Raw genomic sequence first — 18,978 nt, forward strand, 5'->3', positions numbered from 1 at the left:
ATCTCATTAGTACTTCATGTAGCCATCTTGTTTTAATGATCACTCTCCAAAGTAAACATGCACAATTACAGACCAAGGGGAACCTACATATTTAATTTGAGAAAGATTCCTTAAAAATTTCCTGAGAAATAGCGATAACAAACATTCACTGTTAAAATCCAAGATGGCCATCTTTCGGCCATTTTGTTTATACGATCAGTCTCAAAAGTAAACATACACAACTAAAAACCATGGGGAACCTACATACAATATTTGAGAAGATCACTCTGGAACTTCCTGAGAAATAGCGATTACAAACATTCAATGTCAAAATCCAAGATGGCTGCCTGACAGCCATTTTGTTTATTCAACCAATCTCAATAGTTAACATGCACAATAACAGACCAAGGGAAACCTTATGTCAAATTTGAAAAAGATCTTTTCAGAACTTCCTGAGAAATAGTGATAACAAATATTTCCTTGTTAAAATCCAAGATGGCCACCTTTCGACCGTTTTGTTTATTAGATCAGTCTCAAAAGTAGGCATGCACAACTACAGACCAAGGGGAACCTTCATATGTAATTTGAGAAAGATCTCTCCTGCACTTTCTGAGAAATAGCGATAACAAGAATTGTTTAAGGACAAACGACAGACGGCGAACCTCAGATGAAGGGTGATTTGAAAGTCCGACCATCAGATGATGGTGGGCTAAACATATTACTGAAAACAAAAAGCACAATATTTAGTTAATTTTTTTTTCGATTTATTTCATTTCATGGTACTTGCAAAAAAATATTCACCCTGATGGTACATGTAACATTGAATTTTAACTAATTTACCCATTTTCGAAGAATATTTCCGAAAAAGATGCTTCTGTCAACCTCAATATCCAAAAAATAATTTGTTTCTGCTTTTCATCAAAGGTATGGACCCAACTTTAATTACATCACCAGTGGTACAATTTTATAAGAAGCTGAAGCCATACCAGTCATTTGGTACTAAAATAACAATAGGTTGTAATGTAATCCATACATGTGCTGTAAGATACAAATTTGGAACTGTCTGTGGAAATGAGCTTGTCTGCAGACGATTAGGAGTGTCTTCATGAATCTTCATAATTGCTAGATCTGGAGTGTCTTCATGAATACTCATGATTGCTAGATCTGGAGTGTCTTCATGAATATTCATAAATGCTAGATCTGGAGTGTCTTCATGAATATTCATGATTGCTCGATCTGGAGTGTCTTCATGAATATTCATGATTGCTTGATCAGGAGTATCTTCATGAATATTCATAATTGCTAGATCAGAAGTCTTCATGAAATTGCTAGATTAGGAGTGTCTTCATGAATATTCATGATTGCTAGATTAGAAGAGTAATAATAAAATTGGTAGATCAGGAGTACCAAAATGAATATTCATGATTGCTAGATCAGAAAAGTCTTCATGAAATCGCTAGATAAGGAGTATCTTCATGAATATTCATGGCTTCTAGATCAAGAGTGTCTTTATTAATATTCAAGATTGCAACATATGGCTGTCAGTATGCTTTTGCTAATTGTAATTGTATATGTAACAACATTATGTACAATTTTTAGTTAAAACTCCTGAACCAGATGTTGTCCTACAAACATAAATATAACCATTTTACACTGAAGCATCTCTAGTTACGTATACGTACTAATTTATTCAATATGTAACCTCAGAAAATTGTAACCAGTAGGTATAATCAAAGCTGCATGGTTATTTCACTGCTTACTAGGTGTAAACATTAATTCAAACATCCCTAGTTCAATATATCCAAGTTTGTGAGAATATTCAATACTTTAACTTCTCAAATAAATATAAAATGTAAATATTATATATAATTTTCTCAGATTAGTTCTTGCTGATATAATTTACCGTTTCACATACAACATGTATGCTAATGTATGGCATCCTGGCATCAATTTAAAAGTTTCTTCTTCAGAAAAACATTCTTTGAAGATATCAATGATGGGCTTTTGATCAAAATTCATAATCACATTCTCAATGCTAATTTAATTCAGACTACAAGGGGCAAAAAAAACCAAAAGATGAAAATGATTGTCATTTCACCTGGTTGAATTCTTAGAAACACACTACATGTCAAACACTAATGCCCAACACCACAGAAATATATATTTTACATACATACACCTTTACAGCTGGTACTGTATCATTGACTTCTATCATGGGATCATACACAGGTGTACAAGGTAACAGATTTACTACAGCTTTTTAAAACTTACATACACCAGTGATGCATGCTAAGCCTGTATACAAAACATGAATTTCTGTGGCCCTTTTTTTACAGAAACTTTCTTGTTTTTCATGGGCTATTGAGAAAAGGATATTGAACAGTCAAAACATAATCATGATTAATATTGCCAAATATATTTGAAAGAGTTTCGCAAAATGTTTTGATAAGATGATCTTTTTTTCTTGTCTGCATACGTTATAGGACCAACAATGATGAGCCAGTATCTTTATTTCAACAAAACAGAAATGTTTTAACTGAAATATAAAGCAAATATAAGGCCCATAAGTGTACAAGTCTTGTTGTTACTGTAAAGCGCTTTAACTCTGCGGGGTCAATATTTCGTGGTTTAGTATTCAGTACATATTCGCGGGGATTAAATTTCGCTGTGCATCCAAATCCAATATGTCGTGCAAAGTATTTTGAGTGTCATCATTTAAGGGTTTGAAAACATTGATCCCGAGCAACGTCATCCGCCAGTGACTTCACTCTAAAGAAATCAAATGGGTATGTACCTTTGTAGGAGTAAACTGTTATCAATTACTGTGCACACATAAATATGTTGTGGCGATCTATATATAAGTGTTGTTTTACATGAACTGCCCAGTTGTCTGGTGATAATCTGATGCGAGTTCATTAATTAAAGGTTGCATGCAAAACAGCGTTGGATAATAAGTATTTTCAATATGTTGTGATAAGGTCCGTAACTGTGATTAACATTTTCGATAATTTCGCTGGTGTTTAGAATTCCTGGATATAAGTCATAGCGTGAATATAGCGAAATTAAAACCCCCGCGAAATAAAACCGCTATACAGTAAATAAAAACCTCGTGAATTCATCATGTAACACATTGAATCACAACAAAAAGTAACCCGAAAAGTAACAAGATCATCCATACTTATAAAGAGTTACACAAATCTCATAAAAAGACTCTTAACCCTTTGAGTGCTAGTCACAACTATAGTTGCACTGTATGTCTGTGGCCACCACTAGTTACTGCTAGTCACAACTTTAGTTGCACATTCTATAAAATGGTATTTTATATGGTCAACAGCTAATCGTGTTGATTAAAATTTAATCAAACATATCAAATAACCAATTTCCATTGGTATTAATATGTTTTAATATTAACACAAGTATTATTTTTGCAATATTTTTACTAAAATTATGACTTATGAAGTTATATCTAAATTTGAACTGCAGTGAAAATTAAATTTTCCTAATTAATTCAGCACTGATTGGTTACCGTATGTTATTTTAATGTAGCACTCTAAGGGTTAAATTGCGTCTTAGTGAGAAACCCATCCAACTATATGTTAACATGTAATGTGACCACATAAAGTAAGATTTTTTGCCATGGTACAACTGAACCCTGAGCTATACTGGAAGTTTATACCGTACTTATCCTTCAACAAGTCCACAGCCAACGCTCAATTTCAGACTGGAAGAATGGAGATGGGCTTATTACAGGGCAATCAGTTGACATTTGTTTTGCATGTCCACTGAAATTCAAGATATGGATGGGGTACCAGGCATGGGCTTATTGCTGGATAAATACGGTAATATGTACATAAAGGTGGGACGAAATTTAACCAAACAAACAAGGTCACGGTTGAGGTAAATACTTGAGTTTATAGATTAAATATTGGACACCAATTCAGTATACGTAGGACACTTCAAATTCATCATCCTCGATACTCCAGGGGTTATGCTCAGTTTTGCTTTCTGCATCCCTAGAATATGTCACGACAAAAATCGAAATCTCAGTGTGCGCCACCTTGTGGGCAAGATGAGATCCCTAGTTTGATCCTTTTTTTTATGAAAAGAATCTGTAGGTTGCGAAATGGTAAAATTAACTGGCTTTGAAGTAGAGGTGTGTATCGCAAGGGTTGTGATGATACCATACGTATCACGATACCCGGGTCACGATACGATACATATCGCGATACTTGTCACAACATTCTGTATAAATCTGTTGCCATAGTTTTTCTTGATTTGAAGCATTTATAACCTTGATATGAAACCGATATAAAGTGTTTGTATTCCATGCTCAATTAATCTGCTTTTAATGATTTATTATTTTAGTTGACCTAAATAAACACACTCATTCAGATGATTAATTAATAATTATGTTGGGAAATCTGATCATGTATAGCTTTTTTCTAAAGTATCGCAATACTATCGGCCAATGCCACAATGCATCGGCACTCAAGAAATGATACGATTCATCGATGCATCGGTGAATCGTTACACCTCTACTTTGAAGTTAGGTGTTGCTCCTCAAACAACAGGTATCAGCCTAGCAATTGTTTTTACCTGACACCAATCATATAGCTAGCCGTGTGCCTTCAATATTGCTATGACATATTCCTGGGGTGCAGAGAGTGAAAGTGAGCGTAACCCCTGGAGTATCGAGGATGTACTGTAAGGAATATTTGCATTATTATGTACATGTATATCTGACCTTTTACACTTCTTTTTATATAAATTACGACTCTCTCTCTATAATAATTATCATTAGTACTGGCACAAATGTAATAATATATATTTTTTCGAACACGTAATACAGAAAACCAAATTCATTTGTTCCCATGTACCAAAAGAAAAAATGTGCGCTCACACTTACACTATATTTTTTTCAAGCATCACTGAGTATCACTCCACTTGGGTGATGCCTGGGACTAGTATATTTTATATCAGGACTGGTGAAAAGATAAATATTTACTATGAAAGTATAGGAGTATTATTTTCAACTCATTCACCCCTGAAGACACATTTCAAACTCTACCAATTCAACGGTTGGAATAGTTCGTTATTTAATTTCAGGGGTGAACGAGCTAAAAAATCTGCCCGTGGGCTTTTACCCTAAATAGTTAATTGTACAATACATGAGCATATTTACAGGAAACCAGCTCAAATTTATTCCCATGTACGGATAGGAAAAATTGTGTGCTAACAGTTGAGTCTTTAGTTTGGAGAATGTGAAATTACTGCCTGATCCTTTAAGAGTTGCATGTATACTTGAGAGGTCAGAAAACAACACTAGTCATATCGTCTATATACTGTTAACTAAACTCTTTAAGAGTTACATGTATACTCAAGAGGTTGGGGAACAACACTAGTCATATCGTCAATATACTGTTCACCAAGTTCTGAAAAAGATTCAACACCACTGGTATTTTGTTGCTGTTCGTTCCTTATAACAACAGCTTTTCCCTGAGCACCATGAGACAATACACCGTCACCACCATCCTGGTTCTGTTCAGATTCTGTACTGCCTTGTGCAGAACAAGCTCCAGGTATTACGACGTCTGTCACCAACTGTTCTTGATTCTGCACAATTGAGTCTGTGAGCGATACAGTTTCGGAATAATTGTGCAAATTATGATAAAAATTTCCTGATGGCACACACTCATTGACCTCTTCTGTCTGATTTGGAATATTCTGAATTGCTGTTGTTGCTTGTACTTCTATTTTTTTTTGCATTCCTGTCGAATTTGTTAAATTGATGTCAACTTGATTCTGCATATGTGTATGCGTTGAGAAGTCGGAAGTGCTAACATTTATGAAGTTACTAGGATCACTTGTACGATTTAGGTTAACATCTATGCAGGCAGGATTGTTGTCCAAGCCACTTCCAGGCTGTTCTCCCCCTCGTTGATGAGTTGTAGTGACATTGAGCGGGTTATTGCTATCTGGTTGTATCTTATACACGTGTATGACGGTCTCTCCGCCCGGCACAGTCGGACGATTGTAGACCAGGATAAGTGGTTCGTTGACGTTATCCCCGATAAGAGCAGCCTGTCCCGAAGTCTGTAGCAGCTGAACTAACTGTTCTGTATCGGTGCCAATGTCAACCACAGGCATGCCTGACTGCATCACCATGACGTTTTCTACATGTGGTGCGTCGGGTACTGGCGGTACAGGGTTACTTCCTTTGCTCATGTTCATCAGAATCTCCACAATCTCATTAGATTCCTCGGGGCCACGAGGCACCTTCTGGGAACTGTTTAAATAAAAGTGTATTTTGTTACAACATAAAAGACACCGTATATGACCATATCTAAGGATGATGACCATTGAAAAGATGAAAATACAAGTAATGTTATTCAATATTAATAAAGATTACAATTTGTTTTATGCATGCAAAAAATAATTACATTTTAAGCAACACATAACATAACACGGCTTATTAGAACATTTGAAATTCTAATATAAAGCAGGGCTTTCAGCAGATGTTTAATAAAATGTTTTCGACCCCTCAAAATTAGCTTTAGACACTTGGGTTTTAAATGACAGGTCTGCTTGATATATGTAATTAACTCTCCATTATTTAGGGAAATTCTATTTGACTTCTGAAATTGCTAAATGCCAAGGGTCAACTGGAAGCCCTGATAACTTAATATCCATGATGTAGTTTGATACAACTAGTTTAAATTTCTGAATCCAGTTTTATCACAAATACTGTGTTTTGCAGTGAATACGACTGTGTCATAATTTTGGCATATGATCTAATGTAGTAATATCCAAACTAAGGTGATGTCAGAATTAAGAGAACCAATATGACATCATGACATTGCTTTGTCACATTGAAGACCACTGACATGACATTAAAAATTGTGACACTAAAAATATGACAGTCGTCAAAGAAAAGATACTCTTGCTTAAATATTCACATTAATTCTTGATACCGTTTATGTGATAAAAATGATTTTAAATTTGTTCCGATTTCATGAGATTTATAAAACTTGTTATAAGCCTTGCAGAACCTTGATAAATTGAAAACTTTTGACTTGTTTCATAAATCTCATATGAAATGGAAAACATATTTAAGCACTTGCAGGTTTAAAGCTTTCTTTTGATTAGGAAACCAAATTAAAATTACTGTCTATCTGTACGCAAATATTTGTTTGAAAATTCTAATCTGCACATTTTCCCCAGCTGGACATAATCAATATCAAACCCTCACACATTTACATCTTCTATCTATTTGAACTCTTCTAATTCAACGGTTGGAATAGTTCATTATGAAATTTCAGGGGTGAATGAGTTAAGCTAATAAAACATTTACATAAGTTAAGTATAAATCTATACACATGAGTCTCTGACTTTATTTTTCTATAATTTCAGTTGTACTCAGCATTGATATTTTTTTTTTTTCATCTATTATTTTACGGATGATATAGTAAGAGTGGAAAACCCGTTTTAGTACAACATTATCATGTAACTATAATAGGATTTACCTGGTATGTATGTAACAGAATTACAGACAAGCAGATTTCACTCTTCATTTGATTTTTAAAATGTTACATTTATTTACATTAGTAGTAAACCCTTTCACCACCGTAAACCATAATGGACTCATCCATATCAATGCATGGTAGAGTCAACTAAAGTTATATAGGGGTGAAAGGGTTAAGTTTCTGTTTACAACTAAATACTCAGTACTGTTGTAATACATAAGTTGACTATTAAGGTAATAGGATTGTCACAATTTCTCAGCAGAATTTCTTCAAATTTTGTAGTTATATTGCTTTGAAGTAAAGAAATTTTCTACCACAAAAATATATAGGTTGTCAGAATTTTAAGGATTTTAAATGGAAATATGTAAAAAGGAGTGAATTTAAAAAAAACAAGAGGCCCATGGGCCTTAACAGTCACCTGAGATCTGATATATTTATACAGAGAGTTGATTTTTGTTTTTAACAACTGAATTAATGCCTGGATTGCTTTGAAATACTTTAATATTGAGAAAACACACTGCTCTGTCAATAATAAACATACAATATTCACCAGTTGAATATTAAACATTAGAATATGCGGAAATTGTGATACTGTCTCCCTACATTGGATTTTCAACTAGGGATGTACTTCCTATTTCTGTTTATCAATACACTCCTATGACCTTAATCCATGCAATTAATACTGGGTATGTGGACAGAAATTCTAACTGTGGTGATTATTATTTCCCCGAAGTGGAAAGTGAATAGTATTGTTGATGATTGATATGTGCACTGATGAAATTTTTTTGAGAAAAATTTCTGGAATTATCAAGTTCCTGTGAGCTATTCCAAAAACATATGGCATTCCCATTTTATTTTATTTTTAATATCATTAACTTGAACTTCAGGTAAGCATAAAACAGCATGCTAATTTTGATAGTACTAGTTGCATGCAAAACAATTTGAACAGATTTGAGCATGAGTATTAATATTTCTATATCACAGTATCACAATGCAAACAGCTTAGAGATGTAAACATCTGGCTACTGTGTTGCCATGTAACGAACTCGTCTGTATTGTACAGAATAGAAACTTGTCAAAATTATGCCCTAAACCATGGGTTGTTTGAACAATTATATTTACCTACTACATGCAGCATTCATCTGCATCCTGCCTACATTTCCAAGAAAGTTGTAAAATCACAAGAAAAAGTTGTTCTGTTTTAGACCTCATATCAAGACATCTAATTTGTAAAACTCTTAATTGATATTGTTCAAGTTATATGGAAGATGTCTCAGCTCAGGTAGTGTGTTTTTAACACATTTATATTCATATATTTTTAATATGCAGAACGAAAATACTAAATAATTTCTGTTTTGCTTATTAATAACTTAAATTTATCTATAAATAATCCTTTTTTATGGACAAAATAAGTAAAGTCATTGAGGTTTAAAAATTAAGGTGTCATTAAATATTTCTTTACCTGTTGCGTGTTGCCAACAAACGTCTCCGGGCTGCTTCCACTTGTTGTCGTTTCTGAGCAGCTTTCTTTGCTTCAACTTCCTCTGAATCTTCTTTCTCTTTGTAATAATACTTCCCTGGAAATAAAGCGTCAAATACAAGTTTTACAGATGATATTGTGGAAGCATACCACTGCATGTTCTAGTCTGCATTTGTAATAACGGTGATAAAGGTGATATGTATGTCTATTGAGAGGTGTGGCAGGGCTATGATAAAGGTGATATGTATGTCTATTGAGAAGTGTGGCAGGGCTATGATAAAGGTGATATGTATGTCTTTTGAGAGTTGTGGCAGGGTTATGATAAAGGTGATATGTATGTCTACTGAGAGGTGTAGCAGGGCTATGATAAAGGTGATATGTATGTCTATTGAGAGGTGTGGCAGGGCTATGATAAAGGTGATATGTATGTCTATTGAGAGGGGGTTGAAACACTTACATTCATTTCCAGTTTTCTTTTTAGATTTATCAACAGTTTTATTTTCCTTTTTGCTCCTTTTTCTGGACTTTCCTGCTGGTTTGGTCTTCTCTTCTACTGCTTCTTCTTCCTCTTCAAACACTGCCATGGTGAAGGGCTTTTTGTTTCCTGAATAAAAAAATACAAGAAGGTATGCATATTAAGATGACTTATTTTACACCAGTTTTATTTCATATATATCTTTCTTTTTATGATCTACACATGCTATATATATTACATTTAGATTTTGTGAGGAGATTGGCTAGAAGTTCCAAAGCTGCTCTATAGAACTGTAACAATATATTGATATGTATTTGTATCACAATATTTTGGTTGGGGATACAATTATTATTATTACACTCACTAAACCTCTTAAAAATGGTTAAAAACTGGTCTGCATTATAATTAGCCTCTGATCATGTGACACTTGGTCATGTGCCGTAAAACCATATAATATGGTAGCCTTGGACAAGTTCATCAGAACGTCACTTTTTTGTAATAGATATTCCATCCTGTTTGCCCTCTAAAACCTTGCTCATGTTTCTTAGCAATATTTATTATATAATCTTTTACTTTCATGAATCCAACACGTGCTAACAACGTGGTTTTGTTTATGTGGTGTACGCAGATACCAAGCTGTATTACACTACGGCGCATACAAATATAATCCAATCAGTTTTGTGTTGAAACATGTCTTACGGTGACGTATTTGGGAGAAGTGAAGTATTTAATCCATTAAATTTGTTAAACATTGCTAAAAGGCTCAATAGCTTTAGCTAAAATAATATTTGAAGACTTTTCCATGGTTGTAACTTGTTAGCATTTAGCTGTTGCCAGAGGCGTTAGTGAGCGCAAGGAACGACAACTCTGGGTAGAGATTGCTACTAAAGTACAATATCTGACTCACGCAAAGCTGTCTCCACTTTGTCCCGGTTTCTCTTGTCTTCAATTGCAAATTTCTTCTGTTTAACAAAAGAATGTATAATGCAAACTTAATAAAATTAAACCTCAATAAAAATGTAAATATTGACAGAGAACCAATTAATCATCAATGTTAAATGCACAGCAAATTTTTCAGTGCAGGATTCACTCTTTACACTGTTGCAAAATACATTACTTTCCACATGTTCATTTTTCTCAGCAGTGTTTTTTTTATTGCTGTAATAAGGTGAATTCAGAGATCTCAACACAACATCAAATTTCTTTAGTCAAGTAACACCAAGTCTACAGATCTAACAATTCATATTTTGCCAAATAGTGATTTACACTGTGAGAAAAAACAAGAGGCCCATGGGCCTTAACGGTCACACAGTAACAGTCATACAGTACTAATTTTTGTTGTTGAAATATGAAGTGGAGATAATGATGTCAATCATCCCTCCCAAAATTTGAGTAAAAAAAGTTAAGTATAACGTGAAGTTAAGTTTGTCAGGACCATGAGTTGATCATTCCTAAACCAATCAGCCTATTAGAACTTGATTTTAAGTTTGAAATAGTTTTTCAAAATGGCGGCAGTGGCGGCCATATTAGATTTCTGATCGACCCGAAAAATAACAACACTTTGTCAGGACCACAAGTCGATCCTTCCTACCAGGTTTCAGTTAAATCGGCCCAGTAGAACTTGACTTTAAGTTTGAAATAGTTTTTCAAAACGGCGGCCATATTGGATTTCTGATCGACCCAAAAAATAACAACGCTTGGTCAGGGAGTTGTCAGTAACATTCCCATGAAGTATCAATGAAATCCCTTTGACAGTATTTCAGCTAAAGTTGAAAATGTAAATGTAAGATGTTAACGCATGACGGACAACGGACGAAGACAGATAGCAATAGGTCACTTGAGCTAAAGCTCAGGTGACCTCAAAAACTGTTTGCAACTGTAAGTTCATTATAGTCAAGGAAATTTGTAAAATACCTGGTACTCATTATTACTCTTCAATAGAATAACACCTTAAAATTCATGTTTTTTTCAACAAAATGAGTTTTAAATTACATACAGTCACATTAGGAAAATATGAATCCTAAACATAGGAATCACAAGTAAATCCAATGGACTTAATAGGGACAAAAATTTAAAGAAACGTTGTACCATAAAGTTGACAATTTGAGCAACTAAACATGGAATGAAAGCTAAGATTGTTTCGAACACAAACCGGAATTGAAAACTTCTTCAGCTGAAAATGTCCGTTTCCTTTGACACGCAAAGACTGTAAATGACTGGTGTCTTGACTCTAAATCACTATTCATACCAAATTGATGAATAGTATTCCATAAAACCTTAGGAATCAAAAGAGAATAAACTACATAATGACAGTATATGGAGACAGAAACTTACCTTGATATCGTTACGAGTCCTTTTTGGGAACACACTTAGCATCAATGAGAAATCTGTACCAATGTAACTTAAGGCTTTGTAGAATTTTTGGGTCTCTGAAAAAATAAATTGAACATCAGTTTAATCTTAATATTTTTTTCCTTTGTCAGGTATGTATGGCCTGTAAAAAAACTTCAGTCAAATGTTTTGGGAGTAAAACAGAACCTGCAGACGAGATGTTGATTGTCGGACAAGACTTAAGCCCTATAAGCAACCAGAATATTTATGATCTTTGAAATATGGTCCAAAAGATAAAGCTAGACATTTTTTCACAGTACTATATCACTTCACAGGTTATTATCATTATCACCCAATTGATATTCTTTTAGCAGCAGAACACTCAATGTTTACCAGGTAGTTTCATGGTTGATATGGACTAAAGATATGGTTCAAACTCGTTACAAAGGGTGACTCTATCTGGTAACTTAATTTAACCTACAGGTAAATATTTTGCAAGTTGACAAAAAGGAGCATTTTATGCATCTGTTTCCAAAAATACAATCATGGATGGTGATTGGACGGTCTTGAAGTTTAATGAAGGCAGTTAAAAGAACGTGAAATCAAATTTTCATATATCATAGGCAGCAAGTAGGAATGGTAATACAACTGGGTAGCAGTACACATATAAACAGCCTGTTAAAATATCTGGAATAAACTTTGCCCATTTTACTTCTTGCTAAGAATGCTGCCCTGACTACATGTAGTCACATGTACAATACATTACTTTTGAAAGCTTGAAGACAATGAACTCTTACCTTTTTCCGACCATGACAACTTCGTTCGCTGCTTTCTGAAGCTTGTGTAAGTGACAGTACTGTCTGTTTCATCGATGACATCTCCGTCTTCCTCTATAATACTGTCATTGTTCTTTATCACAAGACTGTAATGTATAAAAAAAATTCATTACAACCTACTACATAATGCTAATTAACAAGATAAGGGTTTGGGTTATAAAGAAATATATTGAACTTTTCAAAAGATTAATTCAACATGTAAAATATATTAAATCAAATTACATAACAGTTCATTCTGAAACTACGAAGTCTCATGGAATATGTCTTTCAAGGCCAGGTGATGACAGTTGTGCTTGTAAACTGATCACATTATTGTATACTGTGTATCTTTTGCCCTCTCAAACTTTCCCACTGTGCTGCCAGAATTCGTGTTTTCCCAGTGCTAATTTCACCTTTTGATTTTGTTTACTAAGTTTCTTACATTGTTTATGCCCTAATCACAGGAGGCAAAAAAATAAACTGCAACAAAAATGTCCCGAAATTTAGTATTCATTCCATACAATGTAGCAGCATACCTTTCCTCATTGATAATGATGTTACCATCAGGTCCAATCTTGACCTGTGGTACGGGCATGGCCTCTTCCTCCATAGGTTCAGGGTCATCAAGGTTTTCCTCCTCTGGTGTAGGAGCAGTTAGACTGACCACAGCTTCCTCCTCCTCCTCATCATCATCGCTAGGGGAGACAGATTTCTTCTTCTTTGTATCTTGTCCTGCCTTCTTCCTATTGGAAAAAAAAGTGTCATTTTTTGTGTTTCTATACATACTAACAGTGACTTTGACTCTTGTTACTGAAATACATATACATGTGTACTTACTCCTAACTCTCAAATTTTACCTTTATATAAAGTTTGCTCTGTTAAGAAATTAATTAGCTGAGTGATGTCAATAAATTTGTTGACAAATTTCTTTAAATGCTTTTGACCTTTACATTGGAATCCTGAAACATGAACTCATTGGGAGTATTCCCTACATGACCTTTAATTTTTTCTTTAAATATGACCTTTATTTATTTTACAACAATTATGAAACAAGTTCTATATTTATCACTCTTGTTGACCTTGACCTTAGTCCGCAGGGGGTCTTTATTTGGGAGGAAACCGGAGTACAATGAGAAATCCACATAGTTGGGCAGGTGACCCTATACCATTTCATGTCTGATTGGGGCATTGAACCCCAGGCGTCTAGGTAAAAGGTGAGTACACTATCCACTGCGCCACCTGATCTACCAGTACTTGACCTTTGTATAAAATCTAATCAAAACTTGTTAAAAATGAAGTTGCTAACTTAAAGTGCTTTCTATCCTTTTTCCGTAACTAATGTGTATAATAAAACTATTACATTATTTAATATTTTTAATTGCCCTAGGCAATATGGATTGAATACAAACAGTGTTTTTCTAAAAAAAATGTTTTCTAGTTACTCTTCAATATGAAAGTAGATTTAAAGATAAAATTTAAAATATTTACTTCATTGGATTTGCAGATGGATTCCAGTAAATTAAATCTCCCATTTTTATCTTGGTTCGATCGACTGGAATATCTGTTGGAGCATCAATCTTGGCATACTTCTTTCTTTTGGGAGTGGGAGTCTGCAAGAGAACCAGGTTATAGAAAGTTTTGTGTAAAAAACATTACCATTATGTCTATCCTGCATATAAACCATCCCGTTAGTAAGTAGTGTGATAAAAAAACTGTTCCAATCAAGATTATCACTTTCACAAGTTCAGATCTCACTGTCATCAGGAGATCTGACCTCATTCAAAGTCATCATATCACTGACCATCTAGACATCCGACTTATTCAAGGTCATCATATCACTGACCATCAGGAGATCTGACCTCATTCAAGGTCATCATATCACTGACCATCTAGACATCTGACCTCATTCAAGGTCAGCAAATCACTGACCATCTAGACATCTGACCACATTCAAGGTCAGCAAATCACTGACCATCTAGACATCTGACTCATTCAAAGTCATCATATCACTGACCATAAGGAGATCTGACCTCATTCAAGGTCAGCAAATCACTGACCATCTAGACATCTGACCACATTCAAGGTCAGCAAATCACTGACCATCTAGACATCTGACCACATTCAAGGTCAGCAAATCACTGACCATCTAGACATCTGACTCATTCAAAGTCATCATATCACTGACCATCAGGAGATCTGACCTCATTTAAGGTCAGCAAATCACTGACCATAGAGATTTGACCTCATTCAAGGTCACCAAATCAATTACCATCAGATCTGACCTCAATCAAGGTTATGTTATCACTGACCATAAAGAGATTTTATCTCATTCAAGGTCACCAAATCAGGGGTTCAGTGAACGAAAATGAGTGTAACCCTGAGTATTCATGATGCCCTGGAATATATCATGACAAAATTGAAGGATCTTTATTTGACAGCGTGAGAATGATACAAATAGACTAGACTGATGTCTTTGATAAAGATTGAAGAAATTGCACAGCAGTGCGATGGTAAGTCAACAGGCTTTGTAGATGGTGTAGTTCCAATGTAAATCTTTGAAGGTCAGGTATCTGTCTAGTGATTGGTCAGGTTTTGTTTTACTTTTAACCAATCAAATTGCTTACAGCAATTTTTTGTCATGACAAATTACAAGGGTGTAGAGATGGTAGGTGAATCGAGAGCAGAACTCTTGAATCTGGAAGACAGATGAAGTTCGTCTCTTACCTCTGCTACACTGGTATGGCGGTGCCTCTTCTCTCCCACTGCTGTCTCACTGGTGCTCATCTGTCTTTGCCTACGCTCAATGATGGGTGGCACATCCATACCACTCAGATTGCGATGACGACGCTCAGCTACAGTTGTCTCCCCTGAAGCTTTTGTATCTGAGCTGGAGGCCTGATCACTGGTGTCTGTTATGTTTGTGGCTGGGTAATGGACCTTAAGTTCTCTGGCCACAACGACAGACTTTACAGGTGAAGATAGTACCTTGACAGGGGACTGGCTGTAAAGGCAATAGGCATATCATTCACATTCTCATTCCAAATAATCTTCATACATCACTGTCAAGTACCAATACAGACATTTTTTTTTATTTATGTTTACATTTATTGGTAGTTTTCACCATCAAAATTTTGCAACTATTTTCAAGGTATTGGTTAATATAAATATTGTGTGTGTGTGTCAGACTGTCAACTAGTTATATTAGACTGCAGCAACGACATAAAACATCAAGAATTTAAACAAAATTGTTAAACTATGCAGTTATATTGAAACTAATTGTACTCCCAGAAAAGAGTATACATATTTAGTTCTACAGTAAAAGAAACAAACATGGACAAACATATTTCAGTCAGGAATGACTCTGATCACCTGATGATGGGTCTGGGCATCTTTATTGGAGATGGTGGAGCGCTTTGGTTTATTCCTCCTTTAATGGCCTGCTCAGGAGCTCTGTAAACCACACAAATATACAAGAACTTAAATATCACTGATATTATCATATTGTCTCGACAGCTACATGTAGCTATAGATATACTTGATTCTCACATATACAAATGCTTTTACTTTGACTCCAAACTAAGATAACATTTTGAACAGAGTATTGATACTTACAGTTCTGGGTGTTTATATTTTTTTATTGCTTTAATGGAAGTGTACATGTAGAAAAACACAAATTCAAACCAAAGAAATGTTATGCAGCTTAATAAAATCTGTCCAAAGTCAGATAGCAGAGAATATGACCAGTGACCTATATTTGTTATAAATATAATGGTGGAGTACTTCTAAAGCAGGCTATTAGCCAGCCAACGTCCACCTGTCTTTTTGACAGACATTTTTCTAAAAGGGACCTATTTTGACTGACAACTTACCACTATATAACCTTATTATTGTATATCAGTTTTGACAGGCAGTTTTGTAAAGTTAGTTATAATATCAACATTTTGGACAGGGACATTTGAAATCCTGGCTAAAAGCCTGTTTTAAAGAGAACAAAATACTACAGCTAACTTAAGTCAATGAAAATACAACTATAGGTCACAGTGACCTACATTTGATACATAAGTGTAGTACTCCTCAAGATGTATGAATAAATGAAGTTTGATTACTGTTAATTAAAATTCAACTATTAGAGTAATGGATCTAAAAGCAAAGTATAACCAAAGTCAGCGAAGCAAAAGAAAAATTATATGTGTCACAATGACCTTTAAATTTATTTTGTATATTGATCATGGTGCTATACTCTCTAAAACATATTCACAGATGAAGTTTGATGACTATTGGACTTACACTCTTCAAATTATTTAGAAGAATTATAAAACACAAAGTATATTTGGACCAACGGAAAAGTTAAACTCTTATGCCTCCCTCCACCTTGTTGCATAGGCATGAATCCACATTTTGTTTTCTTTTCAAAATCTAAAAACTTAAAATCAACAAATTTCTTTTCATGATAATAGTCTTACTTTCTTGGTCTTCCAGCATCTGCTAGGTTTGGTCTAGCCTTTGGCAGTCTGTTTCGTGTGATCATCTGCACTTTGTTTTTGGGCGATACAGGTAGCTTGGTCATCACTGGCACTGTATTTCCACCCTCTTTCTCATTAGCTACAGCCTTGTCAGGGTTTTGTGATCCAGTCGTGACTTCATCGTCACAATTTAACGCTTGGTCCTTTTTCACAGCTGAGATTATTTCAGAATTTTGTACTTCAGTTTTGTCACCGGGATAAATATTCCCAACGTCATCGCTGGTCGGTTGTGCGAGTCGTTCAGTATCTTCTTTTGCAATAGATACGTCTTTATCTGGTTCATTCTCCACATCGTCCTCACTGACCTTTTTCCTCAATCGGTCCAAAGTTTCCTTCTTAGGAATACCTTTCTTGTCTGTGGCAGACTTTGGCTTTGTTGAACCTACCTTGGCTGCTCCTACCTTAGGCCCAAGGTTTGGTTTAATACTCAATCTTGATCTTCTTGTCGACATCTTAATTTTTTACACCAAAACTTGATTTCTGAAATTGCAAGAAAAATACATTTTAAGTTCATTACCAGTGCAGGATCATTTAAGATCCTCTACATCGGAAAATATACAACAATAACCAATACATTAAATAAATCAATTGTGACAACAATTCCAATTTCTATAGAAGTTTGGACTTATAATTATATAAAAGTTCTTGATCTTCCCAATGCTTATCTGATCTGTTTTTGAAAGAATTTACTGCTGTTGCAGAGATTACTTGTTCTGGGAGAACATTCCACGTTTTGACTACGCGCAGACCAAAAAGCTTTTTCTTGATATCTAGTTTACAATGCTGATGAAATAGCTTTCTTCAAATGTCAGCTTGTCCCCCTATATAGTTACAATTTGAAGATGAGTACAATTGAACACAAACATTGAACCTGCATGTATCATAATGTGCGTATATTTGTAAACAGTCAGAATGATTTCAAAATAGAATATCTAGAATAAAACAATTTAGTTCGAATACAATGCATGTTCTTAATATATTGATTTATCAACAAATTATCATGCTCTGAACATGTTCATATGCATTGGAATAAAAGATCGATATGCAAGTCCTGAAATGTCTTGAACTGTTACACAGTATAAGGTCAATATACTGTAGCGGAACTGGACTGGGTCGATCGTCGGCGACCAGATAGCTCAATTGGTAGAGTGTCCGTCTAGAGTTCGGAGGGTCCCGGGTTCGAACCCCGGTCTGTCTGTGCATTTTTCCTCTCCTGTTACATTTGGCGTGTAACGAAATATACCCACATAAGGTGGTATAGGGTCTCGTGTCTTCGAGGTTGAAGACTTTGTTAAAGGAGGGAGGAATGTAGCGGAACTGGACTGGGCGATCTTCGGCGGCCAGATAGCTCACTTGGTTGAGCGTCCGTATAGAGTTCGGAGGGTCCCGGGTTCGAACCCCGGTCTGTCCGTGCATTTTTTCCTCTACTGTTACAATACTATAGTTGTGGTGGTGGGAGGTCGGTGCTTGTTTTGGCTATTTTCAGTTAAAAATAAATGGTTCTTCACTACATTTATCAATTCCTTTTTATTCTTGTAAAATGATAAAATTATTTTAACCGAAACTAACGTTCAAGCCTGCTTGAATTCACTCAAAAACACAACATTCAACATTGCATATGGCAGTATTGAACATTATCAAGATTATGACACGAAAACTTTCCGTCTGACTCACATTCTTAGAACGTAGTGTGTTCTATGCACAATGCTTGATATAAATCAACAAACTCGACTCCAGTGTATGGCAAGTCAGGCGTTTAAACACCAAAAATATTTGGAATATGGCATCGACATCCCAACAATATCTCGTGTAACTCATGTGTCGTCCATGGTGGTTTAACTACCCAACTTCC

At 35.0% G+C, this 18,978-nt stretch overlaps 1 protein-coding gene across 2 annotated transcripts; it reads right to left on the minus strand.

Annotated features, from left to right (window-relative positions):
• Positions 1 to 559: 559 nt before the first annotated feature.
• LOC110450058 (transcription factor TFIIIB component B'' homolog) lies at positions 560 to 18,961 on the minus strand. Of its 2 annotated transcripts, XM_021497296.1 has the most exons (13): positions 18,801 to 18,961; positions 17,067 to 17,606; positions 15,973 to 16,053; positions 15,328 to 15,604; positions 14,092 to 14,213; positions 13,140 to 13,346; positions 12,586 to 12,710; positions 11,792 to 11,886; positions 10,365 to 10,419; positions 9,440 to 9,586; positions 8,965 to 9,079; positions 8,625 to 8,655; positions 6,183 to 6,265 (listed from the first exon to the last, which is right to left on the minus strand). In XM_021497296.1, exons 2-12 carry the CDS (start codon positions 17,576 to 17,578, stop codon positions 8,628 to 8,630), a joined length of 1,764 nt encoding a protein of 587 aa, XP_021352971.1. In that variant the 5' UTR covers positions 17,579 to 17,606; positions 18,801 to 18,961; the 3' UTR covers positions 6,183 to 6,265; positions 8,625 to 8,627. The 2 variants fall into 2 exon arrangements, with proteins under 2 accessions (XP_021352970.1, XP_021352971.1); XM_021497295.1 differs by lacking the exon at positions 8,625 to 8,655 and having other exon boundaries at positions 560 to 6,265.
• Positions 18,962 to 18,978: the final 17 nt, after the last annotated feature.

The sequence above is a fragment of the Mizuhopecten yessoensis genome, unplaced genomic scaffold (genome assembly GCF_002113885.1).
Source record: "Mizuhopecten yessoensis strain PY_sf001 unplaced genomic scaffold, ASM211388v2 scaffold4947, whole genome shotgun sequence".
Taxonomy (NCBI): Eukaryota; Metazoa; Mollusca; class Bivalvia; order Pectinida; family Pectinidae; genus Mizuhopecten; species Mizuhopecten yessoensis.

Coding starts and splice junctions, on each gene's coding strand:
- LOC110450058 (XM_021497295.1), bottom strand. CDS start 17,578: ATGTCGACAAGAAGATCAAGATTGAGTATTAAACCAAACCTTGGGCCT. Junction 13,347..14,091: donor CCATCTGCAAATCCAATGAA/GTAAATATTTTA, acceptor TTTTTCCAATAG/GAAGAAGGCAGGACAAGATA. Junction 9,587..10,364: donor CAAAGTGGAGACAGCTTTGC/GTGAGTCAGATA, acceptor TTTTTTATTCAG/GAAACAAAAAGCCCTTCACC.